Genomic DNA, 19,816 nt, shown 5'->3' on the forward strand with positions numbered 1-19,816 from the left:
TTAGTCACAAAAAATGATATATAGCTGCATATAAACATCCAATATTGATACTATAATAGCATGGAAAAATAAAAAATTATAGATACGTTGGAGACGTATCAACGGTCAAGTCCCGAGTGGGTTGTACACTTATATAAACTGGTTCGCCTTGGTCTAGATTAATTAATATACAATCCTTTACCCCTGAAAAAAAGAGTAATGGCTCGAGCAGCGGGAGGATATCTCGCAGAGGTGACGAACCCCTCAATGTGTAGAATGGAGTTAGGGTAAGGTGGTGGAGTTGGATCCCGTAGAACTCCAGTAGGCCCCAGAGGAAGGGGCGGATGGGAAATCCAAGGCCTCGTAATAAGAAAGGAACAAAACACACCATCTCCTCTCCATACGGAGTAGGGTGGCTATCTGCATGCGCTTGCCCATTTACGGACATTAAGCTGGGGGTGAGTGGAAGTTAGATATGAGTTTGGTAAGTAACCTTGGGTGGCGAGTTGGTTTAGTCAAAGGCGGGAAACGACGTAGCTCCCCCGGTCACCTTTGAGGGTCCATGGGGACGTGTCGACGAACCCGCATTGGTCGCCATTGCTAAAGCTCTCGAGATGGAGATTTTGGGGAAGGGTCTCACGTCTCAACCGAGCAAGGAGAAATTTGGAATGCGCGTCTCCGCTGCGGCCTCGGGTCGTGCCCCCATTAAATAAGGCAAAAGAGACGTTTCGACGCCTCACCTTAAAGCAGTCGGTCCCCCATATGGCTCGTGGATCGAGGAGGAATTATTTCTATCAACGGGGACCACGCGTGGTGGGATCAGATCGCTAGAAAAGTATTTAGATTACAAAGACCTCAGTTTTCGATGAGTAAAGACTCAGGACAAATTGTGAGAACTGACAACGAGGAGGAACTCGCATGCCGAAGTCGAAGTCACCTGTCCGAGAAAGATTGCTTACCCCGTCTCCAGAGACAAGTTCAGGGGCTACTGACGGTGTCATGGACTAGGGGGTACTGACCTAGTTGGCCTGCGGTCCGTGGGCCGAGCTTATGGCCCACCGATCTCACAAGGACTCTGGAAGCCTCAAGCACTGGCGTGCTCAAGGGGACCTCCTATATGCCGCTTATTGCGGCAAGAAGTCGCCGTTTCGCACAGGATGCGGTTCACGTGGGCCGGCCCATTCGTTGTCCTTTGCTGGATCGAGGAGGAATTATTTCTATCAACGGGGACCACGTGTGGTGGGATCAGATCGCTAGAAAAGTATTCAGATTACAAAGACCTCGGTTTTCGATGAGTAAAGACTCAGGACAAATTGTGAGAACTGACAACGAGGAGGAACTCATGTGCCGAAGTCAAAGTCATGAACTAGGGGGTACTGACCTAGTTGACCTGCGGTCTATGGGCCGAGCTTATGACCCACCGATCTCACAAGGACTCCCCTCCTATATGCCGCTTATTGCGGCAAGAAGTTGCCGTTTCGCACAGGATGCGGTTCACGTGGGCCGGCCCATTCGCTGTCCTTTGCTGAATGAAAGAGATTGCGGCAAGAAGTTGCCGTTTCGCACAGGATGCGGTTCACGTGGGCCGGCCCATTCGCTGTCCTTTGCTGAATGAAAGAGATGCCAAAAAAGGCGCCAGTACTAGAACCGAACCCGTGATCTCTACACACGCACGCTATGCGCTAGCCACTCCGCCAGGCAAGCTATTCGTGAAAGACTGGCAGCGCCGACGTAAAAAAACCAAACAGAAGCAGCAAAAAATAAAACAAATTCACAAAATTCCATAAAAACTTGTGGGCGAGGGATAGAACACAAGTCCTCCCGCCATGAAAGCGCGTCCGTAGCCACTGTATAACTGAGATTTAGTGTGTAAAATGGCAGCCCGGTATATATGAACTACAATACGTGGCAGATTATTTATTTTTACAAAAATGCCAAACAAGATTTTTTTTAAAAGAAAATACTTTTTGAAAGGAAAACATTATTTGGGAAACTCAAAAAAGTTAAAAAATGGAACAAAAAATTAAATACGAGAACATTTTTTGAAATAATCAACTAGTTACTGTAAACACAAAACATTTATAGAAAAAAATTAAGAAATTCAAAAAATGAATACATTTGAAAATTTAAAACTACTTTTACAAAATTCTAGCATTATTTTCATTTGCGAACTAATTTTGAAAAACATGAACCTTCAATATGTGAACAAAATTTGGAAAAAAGATTTTTTTTTAAAATTCGCAAACACTATTGAATTTTGAACAAAAAATAAACATGAGAAGATTTTTTTTCATATGTGAACAAATTTTGAAACCATTTTTTTCAAATTGTGAACAAATTTTTGAACTTCCTGAACAGCTTTGAATTTGTGAACAACATTTGGAACATTTTTTTGAAATTCACATACATTTTTGCATTTGCAAACAAAATTTAAACATGTGAACAGTTTTTGTATTTGTGAACAAATTTTGGAAATGGGAACTTTTTTTAAACAAAATATTTGTTGTTTTGTGAATAAAACATTAAAAGGTGAACAGTTTCTGAAACGATGCGAACAATTTTTTAAAGCACGATTTTTTTTAATGTTGAGAACAAATTTTGAAATGGAGAACAAATTTGGAAGCTCGAACAGTTTTTGAAAGCACGAACATTTTTTGAATGTTGAGAACAAATTTAGAAATGGAGAACAAATTTGGAAGCGCGAACAATTTTTGAATGTTGAGAACAAATTTTGAAATGGAGAACAAATTTGGAAGCGCGAATTTGAAATGGAGAACAATTTTGTAATGGGAAGATGTTTTGAAACTCTCAAACATAATTTGAAACGTGAACAAAAAGAAAATAAAAGGAGAAGAAAAAGGAATTGAAAGATGAAATAAAGAAACATAAAAGCGAGGAAAGAAAAAGAAAAAACAGGAAAAACAACAAAGAAAAAGCAAACAGAAAAAACTAGTGAAAACCCGGTTCAAGAACCTTCTAGAAGGTTCCCAAAACCGTTCAGGAACCCTCCAGAAGGTTCCCAAAACCGGAAGCTGTAGCGCCAGCGCTATCTCCTAACTGGGCCGGCCCATCTTGATCGCTAGTCGCTCGCCTCTCTGTGCGAAGCCTCGACAACTCGATGCAGCGAGCGTCCGTTAGGAAATTCCGTGCTCAAGAGGGACTCTGCTGAAGACTTGTCGTGTACCCCCAAGGATTGCTCTGGCTATTGGCATGTTTTTACAGCTGACGACCGACCATATGTAAAACTAGATACCCCATGTGCCTATATAAGTTGAGGGGTTTAGTCCATAGGGACAGATTGATCATTACTTAACTTAGGGTTAGAACACAACATACGGTCTCGTGGTAGATCAAGTGTCGGAGTAAATAGCCATGGGTAGTCTAGCTGGCTTCCCCTGGCCCTTCTGAAAAAATTACGAGCCCGTCCGGCTCTCAGGGATCCAAGACATGGGGCCGCCTTCCCCAAGCTGGCTGTCACCCAGGCCAGCTCGAAGAATGCGGCCCAACTTTACCCGAAGAAAACCATGGGAGGCCGACTCGAAGAAGCCGGCTCCAAGATGCCGATTCCAAGAAGCCGGCCATGAGGAGGCCGACTCCAAGAAGCCGGCTCCCATAAAGCGGTCGAGACCGTACCCTCAAAGTTTGCACCCACCTAACGGTGGTGCGACGGGGCGTGGCTACAGTGAAGCCTGCCACCCCCGAATCCCGGAGCACGCATGGCACGGTGCGCCGTACGGAGTAGGCATGACCCGTCCGGTGCGGCACTGTTGCCATGTTGACCATGGTGTCACCCACGACGGGCCGCCAGCGTGGCCCACAGACGGTGGGCCCCTTCGGGCAGAAAGACGCCCGAAGGCGGCCGCGCCTCCAACCAGTCGGCCCAAGACAGAGCTGGCTCCCCGCAGTCGGCTTGCCACCTCCCTCGAAGAAGACGCCCCATTAAGGAGACAAGGCGCGGTGAGGCTACAGCGATCGCCTGACGGGCGGCGGCACTGTAGCCGCGCCTACCACGACGAAGCCCACGTCACCAAGATGGAGCCACAATAACCAGCCGCCGACCAGACCCACCAGTCGGCGGGCCCCAGCAGCCGACGCAGAAGCCGGCGAGCGCAGTCACAGACGGCTGGGCCCCGCGCCCAGTCGGATTACCATTGTACCCCCGGGAGGTAGGCCTATATAAACCCCCCGGGGCACCCATGCAAAGGGTTCGACCCCTGCTAGTCTTAGACACCACACAAGGAGAGGAAGCAGGCTAGCCGTGCCCTTCTTCCTCCTCCCACCAAACAGCTCAAGGAGCATTGTGTAGCTACTTGTTCCTCGAGTGATCATGCGGAGACCCCACAGAGCAGCAGTAGGGGTGTTATCTCCACGGAGAGCCCCGAAGCTAGGTAAGATCCGCCGGCGTGCATGTCTTCGCCTTATCCCGTTTCCAGGCACCGGCGATGTCTTACTGGCTCCCACAATGATAAGCCACCCGTTGGCATATGTCGCACCTACCACCCGACATTTGGCGCCTACCGTGGGGCCAGGTGCACCGTCGTCCGGAGACCTGTTCTGGACGAGAACCCTCTTCCTCCCCCGCGAGCGTAGCCAGCCCGGCACGCCCGATGGCGCTTGCCACGATGCGCTGCAAGGCGTCACCAGCATCTGCGCGGCGGGCAGCCTCGCCGATCTCCTCGACGAAACCCTCATCTCCGACGAGCTCGCCTCCGATGCGGGCACCGACCACCTCGCCAACCTTCTCGGTCAGCTCCATGTCTCCAGCGAGCCCGCTGTGGACCTGGAGTCGGTTGGCTCCACCGACCCGATGCCTGTCGACTCCGACACGGCCTCGTTCGACACCTTCCCCACCAACGTCACGATCTACAACGACCCGCTCCCTCGAGCCGACGGCTGCGATACTGTCACCACCGAAGTGATGGTTGTCGGCCACGGCGGCCCGGCCGGCGAGAGCACCCACGACGCCCCGCACGCGGCGGCCCACGACTTGTCCACCCCCCTCCCGGGTGATGCCGACGACGAAGCACTGGAGGCACGCCGCCTCGCCCTCCTCGCAGAGGGCCGGAGGCTGGCTTCCGTAAGACGTCTCACTGAGGCCTACCAGCGCGAAGCTGACCGCGCCGCCTTCGGCACGCCGGCCCCAGGCGGGCCAAGTCGGGCCAGCCTTGTCAAGCAACGCGGCGCCGTCATCACCGACACGCTGGGAGTTGAACGCCCGGTCTATGCCACTCCGCTCGAGAACTTGCGTGCCGCCCAGGCGGCCGTAGACGAGTTGGACGGCTTGGAGGCCGAAGACCTCCCCCACATGACCCGGCGCATCCAGCAACTGATCGACGCAGCCGCGCAGCGGCACGAAGCAGACGCCCGCGCGGGAAGCCCTCCCCTGTGCCGAGATCACGGCGCGACGTCCCGAACGCCGGCTACGAGCAACACCCGCGCGCGGCGCGAGAAAGAGCCGGCTGCCAGCCGTAGCCGGACCCTAATCTCCATCGAGCGAGACGCGGACGGCCATCCCCGAGCCATGGAATGGCGGGGCAACCCGCCTCCGCCTCGACCCCATGGAGAGAGATATCCCACCCCACCGCCAGTGGCGCACCCGACTCTCAGCGGCCGGCTAGGTCGCCGCGAAGGAGTCGGCGAGAACGACGCCTGCCATCGGATCGACCGCCTGGCGCGATCCCTGGCGTTGGAAGAAGAAGACGATGTCGGCCCGCCTTGTTTCGGCCCCCGCATCCACGACGAGCCTTTCCTCAAAGGGTTCTCGCTCCCAAGAGACACGCCCAAGTACAACGGCTCCGTGAAGCCGGAAGATTGGCTAATCGACTACTCCACGGCGGTCAGCATAGCCAACGGCAACCGGCGCGTTGCCGTGAAGTACGTGCCCCTCATGCTGCAAGGCACAGCGTGAACCTGGCTCAATAGCCTCAAGCCTCTCAGCATCAACAGCTGGCTAGATTTCACCGAAGCCTTCATCCGCAACTTCACCAGCACCTACAAGCGGGCTCCCAAGCCCAGACAGCTCTCCTTGTGCGTACAAGGCCCCGCCGAGTCCACTCGCGATTACCTCACGCGTTGGGCCGAGCTCCGCAACTCTTGCGAAGGGGTGCACGAGGTGCAAGCCATAGAATACTTCACAGCCGGATGCCGAGAAGGCACCCTCCTCAAGCACAAGCTCCTCTGCGACGAGCCGACTACCCTCGACGAGCTTCTGGACATAGCGGACAAGTACGCCACCGCCGACTCCTCGATGAAGACCGAGCTTCGGGTAGACGCGTCCGGAAAGGTACTCAACCCGGCGCCCAAGACACCGGCTGGGGATTCCGGCCGACACCCCCACTCGAACGACCACAAGCGCAAGGGCCCCGCGCCGCCTCCCGCCAGTCGGCAGGTGGCCACAGTCGAAGACGCGCCGCCTGAAGAGCGACCGGCGCCCAAGAAGCCCAAGGGCGGCAGGCCGGCTTGGCAGCCCGCCTTCTCCTACGAGCAAACTCTCGACGCCCCGTGCAAGTTCCACAGTGGCGCGAAGCCGTCCAACCACACAACCCGGAAGTGCCATTGGCTCACCCGAATCTCTAAAGGCGAGGGGCTCGTGCCGCCTCCGCCTACCGGCCCCGCCGCCTCCGGCCGCTCGGCCCGCAGTCGGAGCCGTGCACGACGAATTCCCCGACGAGCAAGCAACCTACATCATCTTTACCAGCCAGCCCGAAGACCGGCGCAGCAAATGCCGAGAGCACCAGGAAGTCAGCGTGGTCGCTGCCAACCCCGCTGGACACATGCATTGGTCAGAAAAGCCCATTAGCTGGAGCCGGGCCGACCATCCGGAGGTGATGCCGTCTCCCGGCTCTTATGCTTTGGTCCTGGAAGCCACCCTTGCAACGGACAGACGCGCCGCTCGCTTCTCCCGTGTGTTGATAGACGGCAGGAGCAACATCAACATCCTGTACCGTGACACCCTGGAGAAGCTAAACGTCAAGACGAAGCAGCTCACGCCTACTCGGACAGTGTTTCATGGCATCGTACCCGGCTTGTCCTGCGCCCCCATTGGCAAGATCAAGATCGATGTGCTTTTTGGGGACAAGGAGCATTTCCGCCGGGAAGCGATCTGGTTTGAAGTGGTGGACCTGGAGAGCCGTTACCATGCATTGCTTGGCCGACCTGCCTTGGCCAAATTCATGGCAGTTCCCCACTATGCATACCTCAAGATGAAGATACCAAGCACCAAAGGCATCATCACCATAGCCGGCGATTACAAGAAGTCCTCTGAGTGCGCGGTAGCCAGCAGCTGGCTGGCCGAGTCCCTTGTGATTGCCGAGGAAAAGAAGATGTTGGACCGAGTCGTGGCCATAGCCGGCAAGCAGTCGGCCGTGTCCCCCGACCCCAAGGAGCATGATACTTAAGGATCTTTCCAGCCGGCCAAGGAGACGAAGAAGATACCTCTTGACCCCGAGCATCCAGAGAGGTTTGCCGTCATCGGGGCAAACCTGAACAGCAAATAGGAAGGCGAGCTCGCCGATTTCCTCCGTGAGAATCGGGACATCTTTGCATGGTCCCCCAAGGACATGCCGGGTGTTCCGAGGAAATTCGCCGAGCACAAACTACACGTTCGAGAAGACGCAAAGCCAGTCAGACAACCCCTTCGCCGACTGTCGGAGGAGAAACGCAGGACTGTAGGGGAGGAGATAGCCCGGCTTTTGGCAGCCGGCTTCATTATGGAAGTTTTCTTTCCAGAGTGGCTCGCCAACCCAGTCCTCGTGCTAAAGAAGAACAACAAGTGGCGCATGTGCATAGACTACACAAGCCTCAACAAGGCCTGCCCCAAAGATCCCTTTGCCCTGCCAAGGATAGACCAAGTGATAGACTCCACAGCCGGATGCGAGCTGTTGAGTTTCTTGGATGCTTACTCCGGATATCACCAGATAAAGCTGGATCCGGACGACCGCCTGAAGACCGCCTTCATCACGCCATTTGGAGCCTTCTGCTACCTGACTATGACATTCGGCTTGAGAAATGCCGTTGCCACCTTTCAGCGTTGCATGCAGAAGTGCCTCCTCAAGCAGCTCGGCAGAAACGCTCACATTTACGTGGACGACATCGTGGTGAAGACGGAGAAGCGCGGCACCTTGCTGGGAGACCTCAAGGAAACGCTTGAGAACTTACGCCGGTTCCAAATCAAGCTCAACCCCGAGAAATGCATGTTCGGGGTGCCAGCCGGCCAGCTCCTAGGCTTCCTGGTCTCCGAACGCGGCATCGAATGCAACCCGGTGAAGATCAAGGCCATCGAGAGAATGGCGATCCCCACCAAGCTTCGAGACATTCAGAAGTTCACCGGGTGCTTGGCCTCCTTGAACCGCTTCATCAGCCGGCTCGGAGAGAAAGCTCTCCCCCTCTACTGCCTCATGAAGAAGAGCACTCACTTCGAGTGGAACGACCAGGCCGACCAAGCTTTTCACGAGCTAAAGAAGATGCTGGCCACGCCGCCCGTTCTGGCGGCGCCGACTGAGAAAGAGCCCATGCTCCTCTACATCGCCGCAACCAGCCGGGTGGTCAGCACCGTCATCGTAGTCCAGCGCCCAGAAGAAGGCCGAGCCCAGCCGGTCCAGAGGCCGGTGTATTATTTGAGTGAGGTGCTGTCCGCCTCAAAGCAGAACTACCCGCACTACCAGAAGATGTGTTACGGCGTGTACTTCACCGCCAAGAAGCTGAAGCCCTACTTTCAAGAGCATCCCATCACGGTCGTATGCACCGCCCCGCTGGCCGAGATCATAGGCAGCCGGGACGCATCCGGCCGGGTGGCGAAATGGGCCATCGAGTTGGCCCCCTACACGATCTTCTACCAGCCCCGCACCGCCATCAAGTCCCAAGCACTGGCCGACTTCCTCGTCGACTAGGCCGAGACCCAGTACCTGCCGCCGGCTCCCGACTCCACCCATTGGCGCATGCACTTCGACAGGTCCAAGATGCACACCGGCTTGGGAGCCGGCGTCGTCCTTACCTCTCCCAAAGGCGACAAGCTCAGATACACGCTGCAGATCCACTTTGCTGCCTCCAACAACGTGGCTGAGTACGAGGCGCTCATACACGGGCTCCGGCTTGCCAAAGAACTTAGCATTCGCCGGATCCTATGCTATGGCGACTCGGACCTAGTGGTCCAGCAATCATCCGGCGACTGGGACGCCAAGGACGCAAATATGGCGAGCTACCGCTTCCTGGTCCAACAACTCAGCAGATACTTTGAAGGATGCGAGTTCCTCCACGTACCGCGAGCCAACAACGAGCCAGCCGATACCCTAGCTCGAATAGGCTCTACTCGGCAAGCAATACCAACCGGCGTCGCTCTACAACGCCTCCTCAAGCCATCTATCAAGCCATCTCCAGAATCCGACTCCATCTTCATGCCGCCTGACCCTGATGCGGCCGGGTCCGGCTCGAAGAACCAAGCAGGCGACCCCGAGACTCCCGCAGCCGGCCTGGGGACTTCGGCAACCGGCTCGGGGACTGCGATAGCCGGCCCGGAGACTGCACCAGCACAACAGCCAGCGGCCGACTCCAGCATTTCACCACCCAGCCCGCCCACCCTAGTGGCAGTAGCCACGTTGGCAATAGAAGAAGTCGCGGCTCCGTCATGGGCTCAGTCCATCCTCAACTTCCTAGTAAACCAAGATCTGCCGGCTGACGAAACAGAGGCAAGACAAGTCCAACGTCGAGCCGGAGCATACACAATCGTCAACAGAGAACTCGTCAAGCGCAGTGTCACTGGAGTCCTCCAACGGTGCGTTGAGCAAGAGAAGGGCATTGCAATCCTCAGAGACATTCACCAAGGAGAATGCGGCCACCATGCGGCCTCAAGATCACTTGTCGCCAAGGCCTTCCACCATGGTTTCTTCTGGCCGACCGCTTTGGATGACGCCAAAGAATTAGTTAAACATTGCAAGGGGTGCCAACTCTTCAGCTCCAAGCAACACATGCCGGCTTCGGCACTCAAGACCATTCCCCTCACTTGGCCCTTCGCCGTTTGGGGACTGGACATGGTGGGCCCATTCAAGACGGCGCGCGGCGGCATGACGCATTTGCTCGTCGCCGTGGACAAATTCACCAAGTGGATTGAGGCAAAGCCGATCAAGAAGCTGAATGGGCCGACTGCTGTGACGTTCATCGCAGACATAACAACTCGATACGGCGTGCCACACAGCATCATCACCGACAATGGCACGAATTTTGCCAAAGGAGCCTTGGCACGTTTCTGCGCAGCCCAAGGTATCCGACTGGACTTAGCATCCGTCGCCCACCCGCAGTCAAACGGCCAGGTCGAGCGAGCCAACGGCCTCATCCTCTCCGGCATCAAGCCTCGACTGGTCGTACCCCTGGAGCGCTCAGCCGGTTGTTGGCTCGATGAGCTGTCGGCCGTCCTCTGGAGTCTGCGCACTACACCAAACAAGTCAACCGGCTTCACCCCTTTCTTCCTTGTATATGGTGCCGAGGCGGTCATCCCAACTGACATCGAGTTCGACTCGCCTCGAGTAACCATGTACACGGAAGCGAAGGCCAAGGAAGCACGAGAAGACGGCGTCGACCTGCTGGAAGAAAGCCGGCTGTTAGCCCTCAGCCGGTCTGCCATCTACCAGCAGGGTTTGCGCCGCTACCACAGCCGGAAGGTCAGGCCAAGATCTTTCCAGGAGGGCGATCTTGTGCTCCGGCTGATCCAGCGAACAGCCGGCCAGCACAAGCTCTCAGCCCCTTGGGAAGGCCCCTTCGTCATCAGCAGAGCTCTAGGCAACGACTCCTACTACCTGATCGATGCACAGAAGCCGAAAGCACGCAAGAGAGACGACTCCGGCAAGGAGTCGGAACGACCATGGAACGCCAACCTCCTTCGAAGATTTTACAGTTGAAATGCAGTATGTATCACGCTAACTTTTGTATTAAGTACGAGACAGTAGACCCCCCGAGGAGGGCTCGGGGACTACCATCCCTTATTTATGAATGAAAAGTATCATGCTTATGACCTTGTCATTTCATTTACTTGTTCCGTCCGGCACCGAGTTCGACTAGTCGGCTCGGGGACTGGCCGACTGGAGTTATATTAGAAGTCCTACCCGCAGTCAGACAAGTAGTGTGCTGGCTCCCAAGCCTTCTCTTGCCAAAAGTCGCAGTTTGAAGAACCGGCTGTCCGGCTGGCAAGAGTTAAAGGCAGGAACGGGCGCCCACACGAAAAACGGCTAGGGACTAACGGACTAATATAACAAAAGCCGGTTTTTTCTCCCACCGCCGACTGGCTACCAGAGTAGCCGGCCGGCCGGTTTCCATTCACTTCACTTCAATCCAAGAAAGCTCAAGTACTTGCCTCCCCAAAGAGGGAAGGCGGCAAAGGAAAAGGCCTAAGGATAAAAAGCATACGCGAATGGAAACTAAACATGCACATAATAATATTTACATAAAAGACCTCCAAGAGGCCAGCATTCAACATAGTTTGGATACACCCCCAGTGGGTGGAACTGCGAAAACTTAATGAAGATTGTTCAAAAGACAACAAGCAGGAAAGATAAAGACGGCAGGTCAAGCTGGCGGACCGGCCGACGAGCCGGACTGGTTGGCGGAGATGGTCGTGCCGGCTGAAGGAGCGGCCGGCTGGCGAACTTCGGCTTGGTCACCACCTCCCGTAGAGGGCGCGCTTCCACGCGCCTTGTTGCTGGAGGCACGGTCGGCCTGAGGTCGGCCGGTTGTTCCACCAGCCGGCTCGACGTCTTCGCCGTCCTCCTCTTCGTCATCCTCGCCCTCGTCGCTGGAGGCAATCTCCTCCGCCGAGTCCTCGCCCACCGCCGGGTTCAGCCCGAACCACTCCTCCGGCTGAGCAACACCGTCATCATCGATTTCGGGTGCGAAAACGCTAATGTCGGTGCACTCGGCGATCGTCGAAGGCCGCTGGGCGATAGCCGGCCTCACCTCCTCCAGCTCCGCGACGGCCTCCATCCTCCAAGTGCGTAGCTGGTCCAGGCTCAGCCCTGGGTACCAAGCCCGAACGAACTCCAACGCCCGCCCGGCTCCGAGGCGGGCCGCCGACGCCTTCCAAGCCTCAAAGCGACCGACTGCGACCTCTAGCCAGTCGGCAGTTCGGCTTGGGGTGCGGGGATCGTCTCGCCGAGCCAAAGGGCGGCCAACACTTGCGCCCCGGCACGTTGGAGCCGGCGAAGCATCCGATGAGCCGGCTGCAACCGCGCCTAGACAGCCAAGAGCTGCTCCTCAAGCGTCCGGTTCGCATCCGGCGCGATGTTGGCCCCCGCCTGACGGCGCGCCTCGTGATGGGCCTCAATGCTTTGGGCGGCGAAGGCGGAATAGCCGGGGAAGTAGTCTGCACCAAAAAACAAGCAGCAGCTCAAGTTAAGCCAAAAACCCAGGCGGCAAGGGGCAGGAGAGGGGCGAGGAAGGCGGCTTATCGTCGATCAAATCCTCGATCCGGCCGAAGCCTTCATCCAGGGCTCGTCGGGTCTCAGCCCAGCTCACCGCCTCGGTCTCATACTCTGCCTTCAGGGCGGCTTCGCTATCCTGCGCCGCCTGCAGGGCCACCCTGTGGCTCTTCTCCTGGTCGGCCAGCTTCTTGGCCAGGCGATCACGCTCCTAAACCAAGGCAGCGTACTCAGCGTCCTTGGTATGAAGGGCGGCCTTCGCTTCGCCGAGCTCCTTCCTCAAGTCGGCGTTGGCCCCTGAAGACAAAGAAAAAGAAAAATCAATAAGGAAAGAGTCGTCGAGAAAGATCCGACCCGACTGCTCAGTAGTCGGCCCGAATCTCGGGGACTACACCCAGTGGGTGCGCTGACGCGCCCCCACAGGAGACAGACAAGATCGAGTACTTACTTCGACTGTCGGCCAGGTCGTCGGTCCTCTGGCTCAACTCCCGAGCCTGGGAGTTGAAGGCGGCAGCACGGAGGTTGTGATATTCCTGAAAGTCCAGACAAAAAGCAAAGTAAGGTAGCCATCGAGAAAGATCCGACCCGACTGCGCAGCAGTCGGCCCGAATCTCAGGGACTACACCCAGTGGGTGCGCTGACGCGCCCCCACGGAAGAAATCAAGAAATCAAAAGCGGCCAAGAATGAAAGACTCACCCGGATGGTGGCTCGCGTCGACAGGAACTCCTGGGTGAACTGTTGCAGCAGGGCGGCCTGAGCTTGCAGCCGGCTCCGGACCCCTTGAGCCGCCATGTTCAGCTCGCCAGTCCCTCCGCTGGGAGTCCACTCGGACGTGGCAGTGCTGGCCGCCTCCAGATCTTCCGCCGACTGGCCTGCGCCCGCGACTCGGCGCAACTCCGGCGGAGCAGCGCCTCCCCCCGTGCGCTGGCCCATCACCGGCTATACCTCGAGGCCGGCTCTGTTCTCCGGCTCACCCCCGGTCGGCCCCTCTTGCGCCGCCGACGATTGGCCGCCTTGGCCCCCTCCGGTTGGCGCTGCTGGCGGCGCTCTCCTCGCAAAGGCCACGGGGTCTTCCCCCCTCTCCATTAGCGGCGGGTCTTGGACGATCTCCTCCGCCAAGGGCAATGGGGTGTCGGGGGCCACGGCTCGGAGGGGAATGGCGAGTAGCGGAGGCTGGTTGCGCGAACCTTCCGCCTCCGACTCCACGGTCGCCGCCTCCATCTGGGCCTTGGCTGCCGCGTCGGCCTGCTCCCTCGCTGCCTGGGCGACCGCCTTCTCCGCCGCCTCGCGCTCCTCCCGCGCTTCACGGGCGTTCCGCTCTGTGGCCTCCCTAAGGTCGGCGCGAGGGTCCACGCGGTGGGAGCTTGAAGAACCTCCAGCCGGCCCAACCACGGAGCCGCCCGGACCACGCTCAAGGGAAAGCGGCTCCCTGTCCAGCAAGCGGAAGAAATTAAGAAGAATGCTCGAACAAGAAGAGAATGATGAAGAGCATGCGGCAAGGCAATTGAAGACTTACGCTGAGACCGCCTGAGGCTGCTTCACCGCCTTGCGGAAGCGGGCCGCTTTCGCAGCCGCCTCGTCTCGCTTGGTCGCCGCGGTGGAGGCTTTGGACTTCTTCGGCCGACTGCCGAAGAGGCCTGAAGCGGCCCGGCGCTTCTGTGCGCCGCCGCCGGCAGCCAGCGCGATAGACGAGCCCGCGCCCTGATGGTCGGCCGCCGGCTGGCGACGCGGGGCGACTTCGGCTTCGAAATCATCCGGCCAGTCCTCGAAGCTGGCGGTGAGCCTTGTGCCCCCGGGCTCGGCGTCGTCCCCCACGACGGCGTCTTCCATGGCGGCCGCCCCCAAGTCCGGATCGTCGACGTCGTCCGCCGTGCGGTCGGGGGCATACTGGTGTTCTATCCCCGCTGTCCCGGTCGTCGGCGGGAGAAGGGGGTTCTGCTAAGAAGGACCGACTGATTAGAAGCCGGCCATCATGAAGCCGGATACCAATGAAAAGAAGGAAGAAAATAAAGCTTACCACGGGCGGAGGGTTGGCGCGAGAATACGGCGCCTTGCCGTATCGCCAGTCCTCGGCGAGCTTGCAGTTGGAGATATAGTTTACCATATACGATACCTCCACGTGAGGCATATCCCTGGTGCTCAGCCGGCTTGGGTCGAAGCGGCCGCTCATCTGGCACATCATGTGGGGCCAGCTTTGGAGAGGAGATATCCGGCGCTCCACGAAGGCGGCCACCAAGTCGGCCCCGTTCAGGTTTTCCGACTGGATCATCACCCGAAGCCGGGAGACGGCGGCGTTCCCGGCCTGAGACAGTGACCGGGACCGGAACTCCACGAGGGCTGCCTCCCAGCCGGTGGGCCGGCTACGTAAGCCGGCAGGTTGATGTGGTCTCCTTGCTCGGCGACGTTCTTCACGTAGAAATATGATTTTTGTCAGATCTTCACCGACTGGATCAGGGGGATGGGCGGGAACGGGTTGTTCTCGCTCGCCCTCCTCATGGTGATGAAGGCCCCGCAGGGGGCGGGCACGCCCGCGACGACGGTGCCGAGTTTGCTCTGGAAGAACTCTCTCCAGAGCTCCAGCGTGGGGAACAGCCCCAAGAAGCCTTCGCAGAGGGAGACGAAGGCCGACAGCAGCATCACCGCATTGGGCGTGAGGTGATGCGGCTGGAGGTTGTAGAACTCGAGGAAGGAGCGCAGAAATCCGCTCGCCGGAAGGCCGAAGCCGTGCAGGAAGTGCGAGCGGAAGACGACCCGCTCGCCCTCCTCTGGCGCCGGCGAGATCTCCGTCTTCGGCGCCAGACGGACCCGCACGAGGTTGGCGTCGGGCAGGCGCCGAATCTGGCGGAGGAACTCCACGTGATCCTCATGGACGTTGGAGCCGTCCCACGAGCTTGACAGCGCCATGGGAGCGAAGCGATGTGGAGGCGCGGCAGCGCTGAGACGGGAGGCTGCGGCAGCGACGAGAGGAAGAAGCAAGGACGAGAGGGGGCGGAGCGAGAGAGAGCGTGCGAACCTCTGTCGCTCCCCCTCCTCCCCCTACTTATAGGCTCGCATGGTGGAACCGAAGAGGCGTGGCGTGGGGAAGCGTGAGGATCGATCGTGCCCACTCCCCCACGTCCCGCGATTACTGTGCCATGATGGCGGAATAAAACCGCCACGGGAAGGCGAGCGGCCCATGTGGGCCACGGAAGATCCGTGCTCGGACCGAGGCCTGCGAGTGGCGGGCCCGGGCCTGCGGCTACGTCCCGTCGCGCGCGTGCGTTGGCAGGATTTCCTCGCCACGTGGTCCGCGTCCCCGCCTGCGAGAACCGGAGCTCTCTGAAGTCGGCGTGCACAAGCAAAGCCGGCTCTTCAGGATAGGAAGCTGACCAAGCTTCTCGTCCCTCTGTCCGCCTCGAGGCTCGATCAGCTTCGGGGACTACTGTCGGAGTAAATAGCCATGGGTAGCCTAGCCGGCTTCCCCTGGCCCTTCTGAAAAAATTACGAGCCCGTCCGGCTCTCAGGGATCCAAGACATGGGGCCGCCTTCCCCAAGCTGGCTGTCACCCAAGCCAGCTCGAAGAATGCGGCCCAACTTTACCCCTCATGAAGAAAACCATGGGAGGCCGACTCGAAGAAGCCGGCTCCAAGATGCCGATTCCAAGAAGCCGGCCATGAGGAGGCCGACTCCAAGAAGCCGGCTCTCATAAAGCGGTCGAGACTGTACCCTCAAAGTTTGCACCCACCTAACGGTGGTGCGACGGGGCGTGGCTACAGTGAAGCCTGCCACCCCCAAATCCCGGAGCACGCATGGCACAGTGCGCCGTACGGAGTAGGCATGACCCGTCTGGCGCGGCACTGTTGCCATGTTGACCATGGTGTCGCCCACGACGGGCCGCCAGCGTGGCCCACAGACGGTGGGCCCCTTCGGGCAGAAAGATGCCCGAAGGCGGCCGCGCCTCCAACCAGTCAGCCCAAGACAGAGCCGGCTCCCCGCAGTCGGCTTGCCACCTCCCTCGAAGAAGACGCCCCATTAAGGAGACAAGGCGCGGTGAGGCTACAGCGATCGCCTGACGGGCGGTGGCACTGTAGCCGCGCCTACCACGACGAAGCCCACGTCACCAAGATGGAGCCACAGTAACCAGCCGCCGACCAGGCCCTGGACAGTTGGGCCTGCCTGCCGACCAAGGGGCCGGCAGCCGGCGGGACCCACCAGTCGGCGGGCCCCAGCAGCCGGCGCAGAAGCCGGCGAGCGCAGTCACAGACGGCTGGGCCCTGCGCCCAGTCGGATTACCATTGTATCCCCGGGGGGTAGGCCTATATAAACCCCCCGGGGCACCCATGCAAAGGGTTCGACCCCCTGCTAGTCTTAGACACCACACAAGGAGAGGAAGCAGGCTAGCCGTGCCCTTCTTCCTCCTCCCACCAAACAGCTCAAGGAGCATTGTGTAGCTACTTGTTCGTCGAGTGATCATGCGGAGACCCCGCAGAGCAGCAGTAGGGGTGTTATCTCCACGGAGAGCCCCGAAGCTGGGTAAGATCCGCCGGCGTGCATGTCTTCGCCTTATCCCGTTTCCAGGCACCGGCGATGTCTTACTGGCTCCCACAATGATAAGCCATCCGTTGGCATATGTCGCACCTACCACCCGACATCAAGCCTATACTCGATACATCAACATCAATATAATCAAAGCAGGACGTAGGGGTTTACCTCTTCGAGAGGGCCCGAACACGGGTAAATACTACCCCCTTCATCCCCTATTACCCATTGATCTAAGATCCATAGCTCGGGCCCCCTACCCGTCTGCCGGTTTTAATACCGACACTAGATTTGAACATTATATTAGGGAAGCAAATAAAATTGCTCATGAAACTTGCTAGGTTGGCTAGATTTTTTTTACGTTTGATTAGTTTGAGGAATCTTTGATTAAAATAGCACCTTTCTCATAAATGATTGTAACTATTATTTCCAGTGAATAAAGTTTTGTTTTGAAAAAAAGACACGGTCAAGTCCCGAGTGGGTTGTACACTTATATAAATTGGACCGCCTTGGTCCAGATTAATTAACACACAATCCTCTATCTCTGAAAAGAAAAACCAACCTGTGTTGAGATAGGTGGACAGTGATATCTCCAACCCATCAAGATAAGTCCTGATGCTCGCATTTATCCTAAATTTATTTAAGAATTTCCGACGATACGCTTTCAGTGAAAGGAGACGTTTCCGTCGACTACGAGGCATCTACAATGACTTTATAAAAATTTCAAGATGATATGATGTCTGTCTCTCGAAGATGCTTATAAAGATAGGGTGTGTGTGTATGTTCATATAAATGAGTGTATGACGTTTATATGAGCGCTTGTGTCTGTGCCGTGTTAAAAAAGAAAAAAAGAAAAAAGTGTAATGGCTCGAGCAGCGGAGGAGAAGCCACGGCGTGGCAAAGCTCCAACATCCTGACGCTCCCTCTGTTTGGACCAAGTCCTCGGAATAAGATGCTCACGGTGACAACCAAGATATTTTCGTGCGTATGAGTCTATGGCTTTCTCCTGCCCGTTCCTTCACCAACCATTGAGTACATCCGTGATGCGTACGTACACCATTGTACAGCCGTGATGCGTGCGTACACCACGATGCTGCTCTCCATGTTTATCAGCTCCACCAGACACCGTACAGGCGACGCCCACGCCGTGCCAAACTCTGCTGCTCAACTCGAGGCGATCAGGGTTGGCCCGCGAGCAAATGAGAATGGCTCAGAAGGAGGTGGATATTTTCCGCCTCTTCCGTTCCGAGCTACTCCACGTTGCCGTCAACTTACTTCTCCTTTCCTGAAAGGGAACCTTGCCGTGCTTTTTGGTGGGGATAAGAGCAACTCCAACGGACTGATTTAAACAGACGGCGTTTTTATTCGTTTTTTATTTGTTTGGATCAGCCGCCCGCCCGTCGTCCGTCCTCTTTTAGTTTTGGGTCGGCAGTGCGTTCAACGGGCCGACCCATTTTTATGATCGCGCGTGTTTAACATCATACCGTCGTCCTGATTTTGACGCTCCAGCACGCGGGAAAGGTTCGCACGCGTTGGTTTTGGCGCTCCAGCACGCGCGCCGCGGCCGGCGCTTGCTATAAAAGAAGGCGCTCCCTCCACACTCTGTCGGCCGCCCACTCTCGTCGCCTCTGCGCCACCATGTCGATCCGCCGCCTACACACTTCGGATTTTCGCGGAGTCCGCGAGCGCCGCTCCGGCACCTTCTCCGCCGAGATCTGGTTTCGTGAGAAACGTCTCGTCCTCGGCACCTTCGACACCGTAGAGGAGGCGGCCCGCGCGTATGACGCGGCGGCGTGGCGTCTCCTGAGGCCTCGTTGGGATATGAATTTTCCCAACGTGTCGAGCCAGCGGGCGCAGAATCTGGCGCCTCTCCCGCGGCTTTTCACCGACGAGGATCGTCGTGTCCATCGGAGGCGGCAGCGTCGCCTCGCCATCGCAGAGAAGGACGTGAAAGCCTTGGTGCTGTGGCGAGAAGGCTACCCGCAGGACATCGTCGACGAGCGCCAGTTCTATAAGCAATTGAGATCGGAGAGGGACGCGAGGAGGAGGGAGCGAGCCGCCTATCGTGAGGACAAGCATTCGCGGAAGCAGGCAGCTCAATTGAAACTGAAACTACAAGAAATGTCGGGCTGAGACTTTGAAGACGAGCAGCTTGCTGACGCCTACCTTCAAACGTCGGAGGAGGACATTACCGAGTCGGAGTCAGAAAGTGACGAGTAGTGGTCTTTTTCTTTTATCTGTGTATGCTAGAACTATCTATGTATCCATTTTAATCTGAAAAAATGGCCGGCAGCATCGGCGACGTAGCAGGCGGGCGAGTGTGTGAATCCAATGTGCCACCGACCAGCGGGGCCGGTGAGGAAAAAAGGCGAGCGCACGCGTCCGTCTTGTGTCCGCGCCGACGCAAATCAATCTCAAAAATGGATCGGGAATGGATCGGCAGGCGGACGAAAGCGGACGCGCATCCGTTTGTGTCGGCGCGTTGGGCGGCTTTTTTGTTCACGCCAATCCAAACGGATGGCCACGAACGAAATGGATCGCTCCATTGAAATTGCTCTAAATGCCGTGAAGATCTTTCTTTTCCCTGACGTGCATCCGATCATGTCATGCAACTTTTCAATTTATCCGATAGGAATCCGACATGTGTTTGTAATGAAGTATTTTGTACCGAGATGCTCACGTCTCTGATGACCCGACGGTTGACTGGTTGTCCTGACCACCGGTGCCCAACCAAGAGAATCTGTTCCAAGACTCCAAGCCTGCTGCACGGCACGTACTGACAAATTAGGAATCTAACATTTGTCGTCAGGATATTATTGGACAATTCGCGTGGTCATAGGTCCATGATGTATATCTCCAAGAAAATGGTTCTCAACTTACAAATGTAGTCAAATGTCAAATAGAAAAATATATTACC

At 56.8% G+C, this 19,816-nt stretch overlaps 1 protein-coding gene across 1 annotated transcript; it reads left to right on the forward strand.

Moving 5' to 3' along the window:
* Window positions 1-18,537: 18,537 nt before the first annotated feature.
* LOC147965833 (uncharacterized) lies at window positions 18,538-19,032 on the forward strand. The gene has a single exon (XM_087530628.1). The coding sequence runs from the start codon at window positions 18,538-18,540 to the stop codon at window positions 19,030-19,032; it is 495 nt and encodes a 164-aa protein (XP_087386754.1).
* Window positions 19,033-19,816: the final 784 nt, after the last annotated feature.

This window comes from Triticum urartu, chromosome 6A, assembly GCF_056163025.1.
Source record: "Triticum urartu cultivar PI428250 chromosome 6A, HENAU_Tu73, whole genome shotgun sequence".
Classification (NCBI taxonomy): Eukaryota; Viridiplantae; Streptophyta; class Magnoliopsida; order Poales; family Poaceae; genus Triticum; species Triticum urartu.

Excerpts from the sequence above, each read along its gene's own strand:
- LOC147965833 (XM_087530628.1), top strand. The coding sequence starts at position 18,538 with ATGTCGATCCGCCGCCTACACACTTCGGATTTTCGCGGAGTCCGCGAG.